General features: G+C 37.3%; 1 protein-coding gene across 1 annotated transcript; it reads right to left on the minus strand.

Annotated features, from left to right (window-relative positions):
• Positions 1-274: 274 nt before the first annotated feature.
• On the minus strand, positions 275-19379 carry RSPH4A (radial spoke head component 4A). The gene is made up of 6 exons (XM_069077369.1): positions 18670-19379; positions 14233-14464; positions 5941-6663; positions 4001-4157; positions 1872-1989; positions 275-608 (listed from the first exon to the last, which is right to left on the minus strand). Exons 1-6 carry the CDS (start codon positions 19377-19379, stop codon positions 356-358), a joined length of 2193 nt encoding a protein of 730 aa, XP_068933470.1. The 3' UTR covers positions 275-355.
• Between the last annotated feature and the right edge of the window lie 210 nt (positions 19380-19589).

Below are 19589 nucleotides of genomic sequence, written 5' to 3' on the forward strand. Positions count from 1 at the left end.
TGAAGACTTATAGGTGGTGGGGGCTGGGGGCTGGGGAAAGCATAGAGGCTAAGCTACTTGCCCAAGATCACACAATCAGTTAGTGGTCAAGTAAGATTTTCCTAATTTTCTATTCCATACTGCCCTTACTAAATTGTAATCATGTTTTATAGTGATAAAAAGTGTCAGTGTCTCTACTTGAATGCTCCCATTTAAATACCTGTCTGTAACCATATAAGAGCTTCATATATGAAACCTCCAATTTCATATCTTCAAGGAATTGCATTCCTGAACATAATTTGTTGCTATTATCACTCACATATGTATCCCCAAAGCATGTATTTATGAGGTTCTGAGTTTGTTTTTACCATTCTTATTAGTCATCTTCATCTTCATCTTCTTCATCATCATCTTCTTCTTCTTCTTCAGTGTCTTCAATTTTTTTATATTCAAATAAAGTTTTCTGTTGGGCAACCTGGAAAGCCTTCTCCTCATCCACAGTGGGGTCATCCATCTCCATGATTTCTGTCACCCTGGGATGCTCTGGTTGAACATGTGGTGGAAATGGAGGCGTATAATTGTCTGAACTGTATTTATGACCCCAACCTATGTAAAGATTCTCAAATTTTCTGTAAACAAAAGGATGATTACCATATCAGTTTTTAGAAAGAAAAGGAAAACCTGAATGGGCTATAATAATGAACAAACATTGGATAGGTTTACATTTCTCTAGCCCTAAACAAAACTTCAGTTACAAGTAGTAGAGGTAGGGGGAGGCTAGGTAGCGCAGTGAATAGAACACCGGACCTGGAGTCAGGAGGACCTGAATTCAAATCCAGCCTCAGACACTTAACACAAAAACTAGCCTTGTGACCTTGGGCAAGTCACTTAACTCCAACTGCCCTCCAAAAAGCAAAAAAAAAAAAGTAGTAGAGGTGAAATATTCCTCAGGATCTATCCTATCAGAAGAAAATTCCTCACTATAAGTACTAAAGCTGATGGCTATCAATATTATTAATAATTGTCTCTGGAACATGAACAAAGGTCTTTTTGTAAACCAAAGAAACCCCAGGAAAATTAGGACTAGATAGTAAAGATTACTTTCAATATCTTTAATATCTAGTCCTAATTTTCCTGGGAATTCCTTGATTTACAAAATACTATTCGCATTTACATTTTTGTGTCTTTTAAATGTTGTATAAGGAGCTCATTTAGCTGAACTGAAAGATTCCATTAATCTTCTCAAAGCCTTGGCTGTGTGTTGGTAAAGTCATTAGGAAAGAGTAGTAAAGGTATACGTTCTAAGTGGCAAAAAGGACATTTATTCTCCTTTTGATCCTAATTCCCTTCATTTATATCTTAACTGCAATTTAAGTAAATTAGCAGAGCATCCCCTTACCATTATAGATCTCTCATCCTATGCCCATGCAAAAAGCAAATACTCCTAGATGTAAATTGATTTAAGTACTGTTTAGATTTTCCTTCACTAGAAAAATAAAGTGAATAATAGAAGCAATTAACAAGAGAATTTGACAAAGTAGAGAATATTTTGTCTCAATACATTCAAATGATGACTGTGACAGAGAAAGATTGATTTACTCTGATAATTTCCTAAAGTATCTGCTTTATTTTTTTTTTTGCTTTTTTTTTGAGAGGGGAAGGTAGGACAATTGGGGGTAAGTGACTTGCCCAGGGTCACACGGCTAGTAAGCGTGTCAAGTGTCTGAGGCTGGATTTGAACTCAGGTCCTCCTGACTCCAGGGCTGGTGCCCTATTTATTGCGCCACCCAGCCGCACCTGCTTCATTTTTCTTATGGACCCACTTATTATGTGAAATCTTCATAAATTATTAAAGGATATACTATAATGATTGTATAGCTGACAGCACTTACTTGCCATCAGAGAAGACATATGCTCCAAGCCAAAGGTTAGATCGAAGGAATGCAATAGCATATTGAGGAATCACATTTGAAGTTAACTGGGCTGTCCAAGGAGGTGTGTTCTGAATTTCTAGAAACCAGAGACAGATAAGATAGATAATTTTTACTCTTGAAAGCCAAAACTGGGTAGTAGAAAGAGAAAAAAAATCAAACCTTAGAGTCAGGAAATCTTGGGCTAAAATTCTATCCCTGAAACATATTAGCTATGTGAAATTATAGACAAATTACTTATGCTCTTGGTTTTACAGGTACCTAAGATTACAGGTTACAGCCAATTTGCTCACACCATTGTTGGAGGGAGTTTCCATAGAATTAATTCTCTATATCTAAGAAATCATACTCCTAAGGCCTCCCTGAATAGTGTTTTTAAGTCTTAGGCACATATTGGATATGCATTATGGACAGATTTAACATCTCATTTTCTATAAAACTACTAAAATACAGGAGGCAAGAAGATGAGACAGACGCAGGAGAGCAATTGCTTAATACATAAGGTCAGAAGCTACCAAATAAAAGTCAAGTCCTATGAAAGAAAGCAAGGATTACTGCCTCCAAATCTACATTAAGTAGTAAGTAAATAAAAAAAGGAAGAATAAACATACAAATGATGAGGAAGGTGTTAGACATCTAAAAGTCAGTATTATGAATCAACCAACAAGCATTTATTAATTGCCTACTGTGTGCCAGGTATATACTAAGATGCTGCAGATGTAAAGACAATAATTAAACAGTTCTTGTACTTAGAGACTTACAGAGCTTCTATCAGGGGAGATAACATATAAATACATACATATATATTTATATACACATGTGTATATGTATATATGTGTATGTACATATGTGTATATGTATATGTATAGATGTGTGTTTTATATATATGTATATAAGATTTTAGGGTGGGGTGGTGCTGGAGGTAGGGTGGCACTAACAGCCAAGGAGGGGGTAGGAAAGGTTTCATGTAGGAAGTGTCATTTGAACTGACATTTGAAGAAAAGTTTGAATTCTAAAGAAATAGGTGGAGCTCCATTATAGGCATGAAGGACTTTACAAAGGCATAGAGAGGGAAAATGGGATAATGTGTATATGGAACAGCAAGAAGGCCAGTTTGGTTAGACCATGGCAAATGTGAAAAGGAATAGCATATAACAAGCCTTGAAAAGTAGGTTGGAGGGGCAGCCAGGTGGCTCAGCGAGTAAGAGCACCGGCTCCAGTGTCGGGATGACCTGGATCAAATCCGGGCTCAGATACTCAGCACCACACCCAGAAAAAACTGGCCATGTAACCTTGAGCAAGTTACTTAACCCCGATTGCTTAAAAAAAAAAAAAGTAGGTTGGCACCTGGTTCTGAAGAGTTTTAGATGCCAAATAGAGGAGTTTATAATTGATCTTAGAGATAATAGGGAACCATGGGAATTTGCTGAGCAGAAAATTGACAACAGTGTAGATGACAGATTAGAGAGAAGACAAAGGTGAGGCAGGAGTATATTCTGTACTTTATTGAGGTGAAAATCTATGCCAAGCATACTGAAGGTGCCACATGGGCCAGTTCTCATCGATATGAGACAATTATGAGAACCACATCTAATATAACTTTTCATGATTCTAACCAGTCATTAGTCATAAAGCTTTGCTGCATTCCAATCTCCCATTACAGCCCGGGTACCTTAGAAGAAAATAGTGATAATTACTAAAAATTCATCTAGTGCCTTATGGGTAGCTTAAAATGTTTTATATCCATTATTTTGCTTAAACTATGCAATTACCCTGTGAGGTAGGTGGGTACAATTACTATTCATTTTTCAGGTGAAGAATGTGAGTCCCAGAGAAGTTAAATAACTTGTCTAAGGCTATATTGTTAATAAGTGGCAGAGAAGGGTTTCACATCTGGATTGCCTAACTCCAACTCCAATGCTTTTTCTGTTTTACCTCAGCTATGATAGAAAAGAGGTCAGACCCCTGGCACATTGCTTTTCAAAGGCTAATATCCCTTTCTGTTTGTGTGTGTGTATACACACATGCATGTTTCATATATATGTATTCTAAGAATTTTATAATTTTTTTGTGTGTGTATATAGAAATACCTAAATCTTCAGAGATTGGAGTCAAAAGAGGTGGTCCCACTTCTTGTTCAATGTTGTCTGGCTCCTCTCTTTTTTCTTCTACTTCTTCATCTTCAACTTCTTCCTCTTCCTCGTCTCCTTCATTTTTTTGTATGGCATTAAACCAGTTACACCGGCCCTTTGGAACAAAAGTTAGAAGGCTAATAAGAATCTTCAAACAATGAGAGCAGCTCTGTGATAAAAATAATTCACAACTTTTATGATAAATTTTAGAGTTTATAAAGTAGTTTCCTAATAACAACTCTGTGAGGCAAATAGTGCAAGAATTATTATTCCCATTTTTCAGATAAGGAAACTGGAGACTCAAAAAGCTGTGACTTGCAGGTCATCACATAACTAGTAAAAGCTGAAGCTAGAGCTCATAGTTAGGTTCTTCAATGGAAAGCCTAATATTATTTACATGGCACCATAAACTAGCTTATGTTAAATTATGATTTAAATTATGATAATTCTAATAAAAATCATTTAAGATGATTTTTATTCAACTATACAGATAACTCAAACAAAAGGAGATTATATCTATTATTTCTATTATTGTTTTACAGTGATTTTCAAACCTCCTGAAGTCAAGGAATGCATATGTGTTTCTATGTGTTTGTTATCCCAAAAATCTTAGTGCAGTTTTAAGTTATTAATGCTCTACATGTATATATAGGTACATATATTACATATTTGCACATAGATAACTTTTGGGATACCCTATATTTCTAACCATTCTATCATCAGTGATCCACATGAGGAGGTCATTAGAAGTAAAATAAGAAGAATAAATGAGTATTTATAAAATAAATAAAAATAAAATAAATAAATTAAGACAAGAATATTTGTAATGTGTCAAAGGTATATTCTGCCTTTGGCACCTACTTGCTATGCGATTCTAGATAAGTTACTTAAAATCTTAGCACCCCAGTGAATTCTCCAAAAACACATGTTGCAGAACAGGCGCCAATCTTTATTAGATGTAATTTATCCATGTGAAATTCCCTACTGTGACAAAATGAAAAAGGAGGGAGAGAGAGGGAAGTGGGGGAGGGGGGGAGAGAGAAGAAAGAAAGGAAAAGAGAAGAGGATAAATGAGAAGAGATGAGAAAAGATGAGATGATGGGATGCAATGGGGATAGCTATAGCGAAGGTTGTAGTTTTTCACTTTTCTTTTATATAATTCATTATCTTTTTCATGTTTTTCCTTGTGTGGGTTATGCTAAAATAATTGTAGTATGTTTTCAACATACAAGTGGCAATAATTATATGTTCTCTGACATAGTTTTTGAATACACTTGCTAATAAATGTAACACTATGGTGAAATAGAAGTGTGATTTAAAGAAAAGGAACAAGATCCTAAAAATGATATGCTTACATAAATTTAAAATATGAAAAAAAAAGTTAATTTCACAAACTCACCTAAATCCTACCTTGTTTGAAGTAGTTCACAGAACACTACAAGTAAGCAATACACATGGGGTAGCTAGGGGGCACAATGAATCCCTATTCTATCCCTGGGGTTTAGAATAACTGAATTCAAATCTGGTCTCAGACCTGCTACCTGTATGACCCTGGGCAAATCCTTCCTGTCTGCCTTAATTTCCTCAACTTTAAAATAGGGATAATAATAGCATCTCTCTTAAGGAGGGAAAATAAAATGAAATAATATATATATAAAGCACTTAGCACAATGCCTGGAACATAGTAGTTATTAATAAATGCTTATTACCCAATTTGAAAGTCTCTAATCAATAATATTTATTTGGCATTCTCACTTGTATTTTTAGTTTATATTTCTGTGCCTTTTTCTCTTTTACTAAACTATAAATTCTTTAAGAAAGGATTACACTTGCTCCCACCCAGTAGAAATTAAATAAATAATGTTTGATTGATAGGTTGAGAACTGCAGGGAACATACTTGAGGTAGAATATGTTGCACATGATGAACCCAGTTGGACAGCGAATCTACTAGCTCAGTGACTTGGATGCCCTCAAAATCGAGATTCTTCTCCAAATTATCCCGTCCACCTTCTACCTCTTCCTCCTCTTCACCTTCTTCTCCAAAATGATAGAACCCCAGAGGGCTAATGTGAGTTCCTGCTGAAATTCGAGCAATTTGTGCCCGCAAGTAATTACTCTCATTTCCTGGAAAGGGGGGATAACTCATAATAGGAGCATCTAATCGTCCAGTGAAAAATTTCTTGATTTTTCTTGCAATGACAATTTGTGCCGGTGTCACTGATGGTAGCTTTACCCAAGGCCTTCCTGGCTCATTGCACACAAAGTAGGTATATTTGTTGGTTCCCGTTCTGTTTTCTTCTTTTGGTATCACTTGTGGGCCCTTGTAAGATGACTTAGGTAATTCATCTTCCTCATCTTCTTCAGCCTCACTTTCTTCAGTGATATCTTCCTCTTCTATCTCCTCTTCATCTTCCCCTTCACGGAATTCCACTTCAGCCACAATGTAATTCATCTGTAGACCCAAGATTTTCCCCCAGAAGCGACATGTCTGTATTGGTTGTGTGTCAGTGAGTTGTTTGAGGGCAAGAAAAATGCGGTAGGTTTCATCTGTACTCAAACCAACTCCGGCTTGTTCAAAATAGAAAGCTGATTCCATTACATTTGGAAGAGGGGTTTCTGCCTTAAGAGAGAAATACATTAGTTAGAATGCCAGATATAAGTAGGGGTGTTGCAAGACTTAAATGGGATAATGGATAGAAAGCATTTTGCAAACCTTAAGGTTTGTGAATGTGAATGCCAGCTATTACTATTAATTATGATCGTTGTTATTAGCCTACTGGCTTCAGCCTTCCAGTTTGGAAATAACTTCATTCCTTGAGGTTTTTACTGCATTTCTGATGAACCCAAGCAATGTTTATAGAACAATACAAGAGGATGCTGATAAATGTTTAACAAGGTTCTCTGGGGGGAAATGTATGCATGAGCACTTTTCAACTTGCTCTGTATTATTAAAGCTTTCTTAAGATTGGACAATCAACGAAACTATAAATCAAGCCCTGACTTACAGCAATTATCAATTTCTAAAGTAATATACTCACACTGAAAATTTATCATCTCTCACAAGCAAATAGAACTACCTCCTGCACACCGCTGAATACAAGAGAATCTATTTGTATTCCATTCCCTTGAATGCTTTACTAATTCCAATCACGATACTTTTGTTCATGTTATTGCTCGTGCCTACAATGCTGTTCTACCAACCTCTCAGCCAGTTTATCTTCTCAGTTCTTTTAAAACCCAACTCAATATCATCCTGTAGGGATGAACCCACCTTTATGATAACACCTTTATCACTTTCCTATTTTATATCCTCTTTTATTATATCTGAGATTTTTATCCTATCTTCTTATACTTACTTTAATATTTCAAGGATCTCCGATTTAATTTCTAATAGGTATTCCCTACAGGTATTCACAACCCTTCTATACTCAAGTAACAGTCTCTGTGAGTGGCTGTGGCAGAAAAATTCATCAACTTGTGACCAAGTTGATAAGCTTTTTTATACTTATAGATAGATCCTCAGATGACAGACCCAGATTTATCATCTTACATTTTATTTGGATTTGACCTGTGATTTCATTGCTATCAAGAAGTCCTGGTGGGGAATTTCTTCAATCAATGAACAATTTGTATTTATTGACCCATTAGTAAATCATACCAGACTAACTTCATTTCCTTCTTTGACTAGACTCAGAAGAATATCATAGACACAACACATCTAGATTTCAAGAAAACATTTGAAAAAGGCTCTTATGGCTAATTATGCTGCCATACCCTTGTGTCATAATCCTTGCTTCTGAGACTGATTAATTACTTTAAATTGGGGGTTCTGAGTTGTAGTAGGGTTAAAGCTCATCAGTTGTCTGTAATGTCTAACACTAATATGGTGAGTCCCTGGAAGTGTCGGGTCACCAGGCTGTTAAGAAGGGGCAAACTGGCTCAGGTTGGAAAAATGACACAAGTTAAAACTTCCATACCAACCAGCATTTAGATCAGGTCCCCAATTATGGCTCCTGCACTTCTAGCCTAGGTGAAATACAGAGACATAGTAAAAAAAAAAAAAAGAAAGAAAGAGAAGGAGGGAGACAGAAAGGGAGGGAGTGAGGAAAGAAGGAAAGAAGGGAAAAAGAGAAAAAGAAAGAGAAAGAAGGAAGAGAAGGAAATAAACAAAAAAAGAGAAATGAGTCTCCCATGTGAGCTAGTAGAAAAGATGTGAATTAAGTGATCATACAATTAATTATAAAAGCAGAACTAGTTGAATGACTTGTCTCATGCAAAGAGGGATCATTAAAGGCTTGATGATAACTTGGATGAAGATTATTAGTGAAATGTCCAAGGGATCTATACTTGGTCCTTTGCCATTCTCTACTTTTATCATAGCTTTGGGTAATGGCATCAGATTTATAGGCTACACATAGCTGGGATGAATACCCAAAATAATGGACAAAAATCAGGAGGCAAAAAGATCTCAATAGGCTAGCCTAGGAGTGGGGAACCTGTGGCCAGGAGACCACATGTGACATGCTAGGTCTTCAAGTGTGGTCCTTTGACTGAATCCAAATGGGTGGGCTAGAATCATGGGATGAATCTAAGAAAATGGATTTTAACAAGGGTAATGTCCTACCTGTGGATCCATAAAATATGTACTAGTGTAGCAGGTGAGTTATGTGGGACGCAATAGTTCACGAGAAAAAGGCCTGAGTTTTTGTTCATGGACTGCAAACTCAAAACATGCCAACTTTCAAAATAAGAGTAGTTCATTATGGTAGTCAAAAATGCTAACATGATCATAGGTTATGTTAAGAAATTCCCAGGGTTCAGAATGAGGGATGTGATGTTTCCACTGCACTCTATCTTGATCTGATTATATCTAGAATATTGTACTGAATTCGAGGTAACACATTTTAGGAAAGGCTGGTAAGCTGATGAGCATCCAGAGCAGGGTGACCAGGGTGATGAGGACTGAGACCATACCGTATTTCATATAAGAAGCATTTATTAAATGTGTAGGGGTAGCTAGGTGGCACAGTGTATAGAGTGCTAGGCTAGAGTCAGGAAGACTCATCTTCCTAAGTTCAAATCTGGCCTCAGATATTGTATGTGACCCTGGGCAAATCACTTAACCCTGTTTGCCTCAGTTTCCTCATCCGTAAAATGAGATGGAGAAGGACAAACCAATCTAGTATCTTTGCCAAGAAAACCCAAATGGAATGATGAAGAGCTGGACACAACTGAACAATAATTTAAGTGCATTCTGTGCTATTCACTGAGAACACAAAGACAAAAAGAAAAATCTTAGCTACAAGGAGTTTACTTTCTACTTGGGGAGGGGTGGTGAGGGCAGCATGTACATAAACTAGTCATGTAAAATATATACAAAGTAAATAAAAAATTCAGATGGTGTATATGTGGGGAGGGGGTCAAGATCTCTAACAACTGAGAGGATCAGGAAAGGACTCCTGCAGGCATGCTTTTTTATACTTCATAAAAGATGTGATTTTTCACACTTCAAACTGCAGGTGGCACTTGTTCTGAGCTTTTGACAAAGTTAAGGATCTTAAGGAACAGAGAAGAGGAAGTGCATTCCAGGCACTTGAAGCAATTTGTGGATAGGAACAGAAATGAGGATTGAATGGGACATCTACAGAACAAGTAGCCTACTTCAGCTGCTAAGTAGAGTGATCGATTAATTGTTGTCCTTCATTCTTGAAGAGAACCGAAATGACATCACTATGTTAGGATCAAGCTACAGTGTGTCCAGCTGTGGCTGATCAGACCAAGATGAGCTCAGAAGGCTCTGCCTACTGTGCACGGGTCAGGCACAAATAATCCATATGAACGGGGTAGGCTAGTTGTCTTCTGGTATTGCAAGGTTGTCATCTGGAAGAGGTATTAGATTTGTTTTGCTTGGCTTCAGAGAGTAGAACTGAGAGCTATCTGTGGAAGGTGAGGAGGGGCAGATTTAGACTTGGTATCTCAAAAAGCTTCCTATCTAAAAGTAGGATGGGCTTCTTGGGAGGCAGTGGGTTCCTCCCCACTGGAGGTCTTCAGGCAGAGACTGTCATTTTGGGGGATTGTTGTAATGATAATTCCCATTAAAGTGCTAATTGGACTAGGCCTCTGAGAAATCTATGATTCTATAACTACTACCAAAACTACAATTTTACATGAATGGTTTTTCCTTTTTTGTATCTTTTAAAGTACTAGAAGGCATTCCATAAGTCATTATTGAATAAAGGGCATGAAAATCATTATCAGATCAAGTCTAGCATCCAGGTCCTCCAAAATTGGAAACCACTTTACCTAATTGGACTTTGTACTCTTTCTATTCCAACTTAGCCTGTCTCTTTATACTCTCCCTTGCCCCTCCAATGCTTGTGCCCCCTACACATACACATTCATACATACATGCACACACACACACTTTTTATTTTTGACCCTGTGTCTTGCTCATGCTTTTCTCCAATCTGGAATGTACTCTGCTTTTCCTTATTTATATTCATTATTCTCCTCTTTTAAGGTCAAGCTGATATTGAGCTTTTTTCTTCATAAAGTCTAATTATTCCAATCCATACTTATCTCTTCTAACTTTTTTTGTATGTGCCTTGTACCTCACAATTAATAACTGTGCCATTTTCCTCTGCTAAATGTCTATATTCTATAATTTAGAATTTAATACTTAATTTTTCTCTTTTTATTTTATATGTATATTTATAACCTCAATTTAATTATATTATAAACTTCTTGTCACCAAGACCCTGTCTTATATTTATTTTGTACTCTCCAAAGCACATAGTTGATATAGTTCAGTACATAATAACCACTTGATATTTACCTAATGGTAAACCAAAATTTTTTTTCTACAATAATATTTATCAAACAGGGAACCAGTCTGATTTAGTTTACTGCTGTCCAATGTGATCTGAGATTTAATAAAGACTTCTGGTGCTCCTTAATATCCTCTGTATATTGTGTCATGCACACACACACACACACACACACAGCCTTTATTTATACCTGGCACGAAGCAGGCTCTATGCCTGGTCCATAATAAGTTGTTAATAAATACTTATTGATCAATTACATATTGTTGTTGAGTGATTTCTGGGCTAAAGCCTGAAGCAAGTGTATCAAGCAGGTATAGAAAACAGACAAAGGAAGTAATAGTAATATTTGGATTTGAAGTTTGCCTACAAATAAACATCCCAATAGCATGGTTTAATGGAAGGAGCATTGGAGGCTGAAGCTCTAGGATCTTCTCCAAAGACTTACTAATGGACTAATGCAATTTCTAGTGCTGATATATAATAGTCATTTGAACTTAACTCAGTAACAGCCTTCATCTCAATTTCTTCACCTGTATAATGAGGACAATAATATTGCCTATCTGTTGCAGTGATTTGTAATGGAGATTAAACAAGATACAATATGTGAAAGTACTTTGTAATTTCTAATGTAATATAAACATAAAGTTTTATTGTTATATGAGAGGTAGGATAGCATAATGGGTAGAAGACCAACTTTGGAGTCAGGAAAACCTGTATTCAAGAAGTCCTCTCTGTGATAAATATTACCTATCTCATCAAACTATAAATCACAGACAAGGTACAGGGGAGTTGAAGAGGGGTTCCTATTACCATTGGAATCACAAATCCATCTTCTTTTATACCACTAAAATATGCATTATATGCAAATATGCTAACTGGAACTTCACTACTGAGAAATATATATATATATATATAATATATTAGTTCATCTTGAACCCTCCAAGATTGCTTATTTAGTAACTCTCCAAAAGAACATTCTAATATATGCTGCTTCACTTATAAAGCAAGCCTTTGGCATTGATCCTTCAAGATATTTTATAGCAGAACTCAAGAGAATTGTGGATACTTAAATGTACTTTGTGAATGTGCACTCAACAATAATATGTAATTGATCAATAAATATTTATCAACAACTTATCATGGATCAGGCATAGAGCCTGCTTTGTGCCAGGTGTAAATAAAGGCTGTGTGTGTGTATGTGTGTGTATGACACAATATACAGAGGATATTAAGGAGCACCAGAAGTCTTTATTAAATCTCAGATCCCATTGGACAGCAGCAATACTACTTCAAAAGAAATCTGAATGTACATTTCATATGAGAATATTAAAGTGTTCAATCAGAAATTAAGCAAAACTACTATGATGGCTTGTTATTAAAGAAGGGTATGAAGAATTATGAATTATCTGAGTCAAGAGTTTTTAGCCTTTTTTGTGTCATGGACTCCTCTGTCATTCTGGTGAAGTCTGTGAACCAATCTCTTCTCAGAATTATATTTTTAAATAACTGAAGTAAATTCTAAATTTTTATGAGAAGTTAAAGAAAATAAATATATATTTTTTCCCATTCAAATTCGTGGACCCCTATCCATGGGCACCTTGCATTCTGTAGACCTCTTACCCCTTGGTTAAAAATCCCTAATCTAAATAAAGATTCAAGTTAGCCACAGGGATAGGAACATACATGATATTTTTATTCTTCTAGGATAGCATCTGCTTAAACTAGCAAATTTATAAACAAAGAGATAGGCTCAAGATGACATCTAAGAATAGTGCCATTGAAGCTTACTAAGGAAGCATCTGGGAAACAGAATAATTGGTGCATGCTACACAGGCAGCTAGGAAACAGAATTATGGATTCTATTTGGAAATGTGCACATCAGAAATTTCTGAATTACTAAAACGTATTCAATAATTGCAGTATATTATCCTTACCTCTGATACTAGCTTTCTCTGATGGGGAAAATCATTCACAAATTCTTATAGCATGTGCAAGAATGACCTCATTTTTCCACTGTCTTGTCAGCCCTTCCTGAATCATCTCACATTCTCATCTCTTAACAGCTTGTGTAAAAAAAAAGAGTAATATAAGAAGGCCAATCTGGGTAAGGATTCAAAGGGAAGCCCAAGTAAAGGCAGTCATTTAAAGATAGACTTTCAATTGTTCTATATTTGTTCATATATATATATAAACATATATATATATATATAGTTCACATATATAGTTCATACAATAAACATTAAAATTAACATTAACTAAAATAACATTTATGTAACACTTTTACAATTTATGAAGTACTTTCATTATTTAATCTCTTCAATAACCATATAAGTAGGTAGCATAAATATTATGTCTATTTTCCAAGTAAAGACACTAAGATCTATTGCCTTCTTTTGTATACCTAGAGTTTACCACGGAGTCTGGAACCATAGTAGGTACTTAATAAATGTTTACAGACTAACAGACTAACTTGTATGAGATTATACAGTTGGCAAATGGTAGAACCTAGGCTCAAATCCATCACATTTGGGTTTCTTCTATTATACTATTCTACCGCTCTGTAGAAGGCAGCTAGGTAACACAGTGGATAGAATGTCACTGGACCTGGAGTCAGGAGGATCTGAGTTCAGATCCAGCCTCAGACATTTAGGCAAGTCACTTAATTCTGTTTACCTCAGTTTCCTCATCTGTAAAATGAGCTAGAGAGAGAAATGGCAAACTACTCTGGTATCTTTACCAAGAAAACCCCAAATGGGGTCATGAAGAGTTGGATGAGACTGGAATGGCTGAAAAACAACCTCTCTATAGTATGTAATATGTTTAATGTATTTTTACATAAAATGCCCCAAATATTGTCCCTGCCACAGGGATAGGAATTAGACTTCTGATTTAATTGATAGAAGGACCTCCCAGATAAGAAATCTCTCACTCTTTACCAATAGTTTGGTACCTCCTTTCCAACTTAGAATAATCTTACAGAGTTATAGTGCCATCGAGCACTGAGAGGTTAAATTGCTTGCCCAGGATCACACAATCAGTGGGTTTCCTGGCTTCAAGGCCAGTTTTTTATTTATCATACCATGCTGCTTCTCCCCTCTACCACAAAAGACTTTAAAAATAGATTTAAGTAGATAAGACAAGAATATAAAGAGACTCTAGAAAATTTTAAATGCTGAAGTACAACTTTACAAATTTAATGGGAAATCCAAAGCAAAGGAATGATTAGTGTAGGTAAAGAACGTTGGAAAATGCTACTTGAAGAATATTTGACAAAGACAAAGGTAAAAATAGTTTATAGAGAAGTAGGAAATAAGAAGGTATGAACTCTAAATTAAAAAAAAATATTGGCCATAGTGACTTACTATTTCATCTTCCTGTTCTTGATCACTTTCTAAATTCCCTTGGAGAAAAAGTGCCTTTTGCTTCTCTGCTAATTCATATGCCAAAGGCACCTCGTGTTCATCTTGGAGTGTGTCCAGTTTCTTATTAAAATGAGCCTTTTTCACATCTCGACTGATATTTTCAATGATGTCAACAACATTTTCAGGACGCTGATCCAAAATTCTAGTCAGTACCTTACAAAGATGATCATATCTACTCAAAAAGAGAAAATTCCAGAAAAGGACATTAGGCTAAGTGTAGCAAATAAAACTGATGAAAATGCAAAGACTCGTATTCAAGGAGCCTGAAAACTTTCAGACTTACTGGGACATTAATTGCTTATACATTGAAGGCACCTTCTGTATCCTCAGAAAGTCTCCAGCATTTTCAGAGGGAGAAGGCACCATAACGTAGGGTGCCACAGGGTTCTATGCTGGGCCCTCTTCACTTCTCACTCTATACTATTTCATTTGATTTTCTCATCAGCTTCCATGGATTTAATATGTCTTTATACTGAAGATTCTGAAATATACTTATTATATATTATGTTATGTTATAATATATTATGCCCTAATCTCTCTATTGACCTCCAAATTCCCAGCAATTTCCATTCATTTCAAGATGGATGTCCAGCAGACATCTTAAACTCATTATATTGAAAACTGAACTCATCTTTCTCTCTAAATCCTCCCCACCCCTGCTCCCTTCCCTATTCCTGTAGAGGGCAACACCATCCTTCCAGTCCCTCAGACTCATAACTTAGGAGTCATTTTTTTCTCTTCACCCCCACATATCCAATCTGTTGCCAAGGACTGTCAATTTTTTATCTTCAAAACATCTCTTGAATATGTCCACTTCTCTCCTCTGACTCTGCCACCATTCAAATACAGGACCCCCTTACCTCACACCTGGATTACTGAAATAGCCTGTTGTTGTCAGCTTGCCTCAACTCTCCTCACTACAAACCACCTTCTATTTCGCCACCAAAGTGGTTTCTCTCTTCAGCTCCAGTCCCACATTACTAACTGCCTACTGGACACCTTTACCCGATTATTCCTAAGCATCTCAAACTGTCCCAATTTGAATCAGTCTTTCCACCAAAACTCATACTTCCTCCACACTTTACCATTTCTTTTCAGGTTCACAACCTGAGTCTTCTTTGATACTTTTACCTCTCATCTTCCTCATTCACTTGCCTGGTCTTGGCTATTCTACCTTCACAATATTTTTGCCATTAAAAAAAATTAATTTACTTTTAGTTTATAACATTCAGTTCCACAATCCCTCAAGTTTCAAATTTTCTCCTCCTCCCTCTTCTCCCTCCCCTACTCCCCTGCATTGATGGCATGCTATTTTTGCCATTTCTCCCCTTCTTTCCAATCACAACCAGTATACTACTGTAGCAACAAGCACCCTAGCATACCCAGGATGGCTGCTAGCACAGGTTCTTAGATCTGCTTTTCTAAAGGAAAGCAACTCAAAATGGGTTAACAATCTTGCTTTAATCAATCAACCATATATCATTTACCTAGTTCAGGGGAAAAAGTCAGCAGCCTGAACTTCAGAGAATACAAACAGAAGTTACAACAGAAAATAATACAATTCAGCAGACAGGGCTTCCAGCCCTCTGATCCATACCTAGTTAGTTACCAGAGAGGGAAGCACCAACATCTAGGTTTTCAAAGCTGGGGGGCTCCAACGGCTGCCCAGAGTCTCCTCTGGCCAAATCACACAACTCTTCCCAAAGAGAGCCCCAAAGCAAAACCTCACATCAGGGTATATATAGCCTTCTCCTGGGTCAGAGAATGTCACAACCTTCTTGACCCAATCACAGAGTAACAAGGTGTGGGCATTCCTCAAAAACAAGCCCCCCACCCAAGGCTCCATATCACCACATTCAGCCTATTAGGGGGCAGAGTATATTTTCAAATCAGGGAAGATTCTCAGATTCACTTAAGCCTTTCAAGGGGCCATGGGGCAGGGAAGATCTTCAGATTCCCATTACCATTACAGCTAGTTCAGGTTCTTATCAACCACTGCTTGGCAATGGTCTTTTATTTTGTCTCCCTATTTCTAATGTCTCTCTGTTCTCTGATCCATCCTCTATATGGCAGCTAAAGTGACATTCTTAATGAACAGTTCTGGCCATGTTATTCCTTTACTCAAAAGTAACTATATTGATTTAGAATAAAATATAAATTCTTCTGTTTGGTATTTAAAGCCTTCCACAGTCTGGCTCCCACACACCTTTCCATTGTAATTACCTAGTATTCTCTCTCACATATTCTATAGCCAAACTGTCCCTACCAGGTTCTTGTATGTAATATTCCATTTCTTTCCTGACAGTAGGTCCTCCCACTGCTGGCATGCTCTTGCTTTTTATATTAGCCTCTCAGAATCCCTAGCTTCTTTTTAGCTTAGTTCAGGTGTCAATTCCTACAGGAGAGCTTTCCTATTCCCTTGAGTTGTTCTTTATCGCTTCTTCCTGAAATTACTTTTTTTTTTTTTGCCTTTTAGAGGGCAATTGGGGTTAAGTAACTTGCCCAAGGTTACATGGCTAGTATTTTTGTGTGGGTGTTAAGTATCTCAGGCCGGAACCAAACTCGGGTCCTCCTGACTCCAGGGCCAGCGCTTTACTCACTGCGCCACCTAGCCTCCCCAATAAATTACTTGTTTTTAAAATATACTTTACATTTACAAATGTTAACATGTTTTCTATCTTCTCTTTAGCATTCAAAGCCCTTCATAACCTAGCCCTTCTCTTCCCCTTTGTAGTCTTTTTTCACCTTACACTCCCATCCATTGCTCGCTGTCCCTCCAACAAGACACTCCATCTCTCAATTCCAGGCATTTTCACTTACAGTCCCCCATGCCTGGAATGCACTCCCTCATCTCTGCCTCCTGGTTTTCCTGGTTTCTTGTAAGTCCCAGCTAAAATCCCACCTTCTACAGGAAGCCTTTCACTATCCTTCAATTCTAGTGTCTTTCCTCTTTTAATTATTTCCTATTTATCCCTATATAGCTTGTTTTTACATAGTTGCTTGCATATTGTCTCCCCCATTAGATTTCCTCATTGGCAATGACTAATTTTTGTCTTTCTTTGAATCTCCAGTGCTTAGAAAATGCCTGGCATGTCCTAGGTGCTTAATAAATGCTTACTGACTGAATATAGAGACCAAATGTATATTTTACACACATATATGTATACATTATGTGTGTGATATATATTTTTCATGTGAATTCTCCTCAAATGAAATGTCAAATTTTCTAAGGCAGAGATTTCTTATTTTCTTCAAATCTATTTTCTTAATATATTTCTACACAAAGTATAGTAAGGACCATATTGCTTATTAGTGAACTACTTTCCCATTTATGCTAGTTGCTATTATTTTATACTTGGGGATATTTATATTAATGAACTTTTTAAAATCAAGAAAATCATTTGCATATTTTGAATAGATAGCAAGAATAAAGAATACGCTATTCTTACATACAAGGGAACACCAATAGACAAGGTTAATTTCATTAATCTACAATTACTTAAATAGCCACTGTGTGCTAAACACTGTACTAGGCACTGGGATTCAAAGACAAAAATGAAACAAACTCTAACTTCAAAGAGTTTATATCCCATTGATTTTCATGTCTCATAAATTTACCTATGTCAGATACACATCCTCAGCATTGTATAAGTAGTACTCGCTTTTTTTTTTTTGCAATTTTTGCATATAAGTACTGGTATCATTTTTATTTATGTTTATCAAGATTCTTATTTTGAGGATATGCTTAAATTCACTTTTAATGTGAATCGTGCCCCTTCTACGTCACTGGCCAGTCTCCAATACTGGCTTTTTCTTGTTTCCTGGAATAGACAGATGCTTTATGACTAGGAGAACTGCTGTTGGTTTTTTAAAAAACTTTTTATCAAAATCTATGGGAAAGGAAAACTATTGATAATTAATAAGAATAGTAACTCTCTGGGTTAAACAAATTCTACCTTTAAATAATTAAATAGAGGTAATATTTTAGCTATTTTACACTTTTTTGCTTTTGGGAAAATATAGAATATTCTTTAAATATAAACAAAATGAGCTATTATTCTACTACTTTCTCTGATATTTAAGTAGACAGATTCACCTCACTACACATAAAAACCAACCAGGCATTCAGCAAAATGTTTGATTGATAGGCATAATTGAGAACCATTAATTTATGGAAAGGAATGTTATTACTATGTGCCCGGGCTTCATCAAACTGCTAGCCAGATCCCCATTTAACACATCCTGGGCTTCCACAGTCTTTTGTCACTTTCTTTACTAACAATGCCTCTTCTGGACATACACACCCATTCATATACACCCAACTACTTCTATTCCTCTTTCCTCAGTAAACATCGTTTCTATTTATCCAAGACTCACAGATTTAGGCCCGATTTGCTACTTTTCTTCAGCAGATATGCCTTAGCATTCTGGGCAGCGATCTCTAGCTTAGTAGGTGGAGCAGGATCAGGTGCACCCTTTCCATTCAGCCCACGTCCTGGCTGATTGAGACCAGAGTTACTGGTGGATTCATCACGATAAAAAATGTCGGAATCTGATCGTTGTGGTGGGTTAACGTTCAGGTCCCGGGGAGAATGCTGGACTTGTTGGGAAAGGGAAGGGGAGGATCTCTCCGATCCAGTTAAGTGAGGGGTTGATTCCCTTTCCTGAGGAACTTGTTCTGAACGGCCAGGATGCGGCTCCCCAGCCACGGGAGTTCCACGAATGTGCTGTTCGGGTGTGGAAGGTGGAGCAAGGCCCTGTAGATTTGGCCTCAGCTGAGCAGGACCTGCTGAACCTGGTTCTGGAGGGACAGGGCTAACTGCGGCGTCTGGTTCTGCTGAGGGAGCTGCAGAGGCTCTCCCCCCAGATCCGGGGCTCGGAGGCGGGGTACCATCCCTAGATTGGGGCTTAGGTACCGGTTCCGTTTCCTCTTTAAGGGAGTCAGCTACCTCGACTTTGGAGTCCCGGGACGAAGAAGGTGCAGCAACTTCCCCAAGCTGCCCACTTTCCCCGGCTCCCTCCTCTTGTTTTTCCTGCTTATTTTCCTCCTGGGATTCCTCGGGCTTGGGCGAGGCAAAGACTTCCATAGCTTTTGCGAGAGACGATAGACGTGGACTTGTAGGTACTGGCTTTGTATGAAGGGGTGCGAGGACAAGGGGCGCCAGCAGACCTGCTCCGGGGTGGCTTGGGGACCCGTTTCCATAGCAACCCCCTAGGAGCAGGGGCGGGGCGTCTCTAAGGTAAACATAGCGCAACTTTGCTTAGACTGGTAGAGGGACGGTGGGGTGGGGAGGGGC

Source organism: Petaurus breviceps, unplaced genomic scaffold (genome assembly GCF_028583685.1).
Source record: "Petaurus breviceps papuanus isolate PSGF00001 unplaced genomic scaffold, PetGlider_PUasm1.0 90977, whole genome shotgun sequence".
Lineage (NCBI taxonomy): Eukaryota > Metazoa > Chordata > Mammalia > Diprotodontia > Petauridae > Petaurus > Petaurus breviceps.

Excerpts from the sequence above, each read along its gene's own strand:
- RSPH4A (XM_069077369.1), bottom strand. The coding sequence starts at position 19,379 with ATGGAAGTCTTTGCCTCGCCCAAGCCCGAGGAATCCCAGGAGGAAAAT. Across the intron at positions 14,465-18,669 it reads AGCAAATCGGGCCTAAATCT|ATATGATCATCTTTGTAAGG; the intron begins GTGAGTCTTGGA and ends CTTTTTGAGTAG. Across the intron at positions 609-1,871 it reads TATGTCTTCTCTGATGGCAA|AAAATTTGAGAATCTTTACA; the intron begins GTAAGTGCTGTC and ends TTTTGTTTACAG.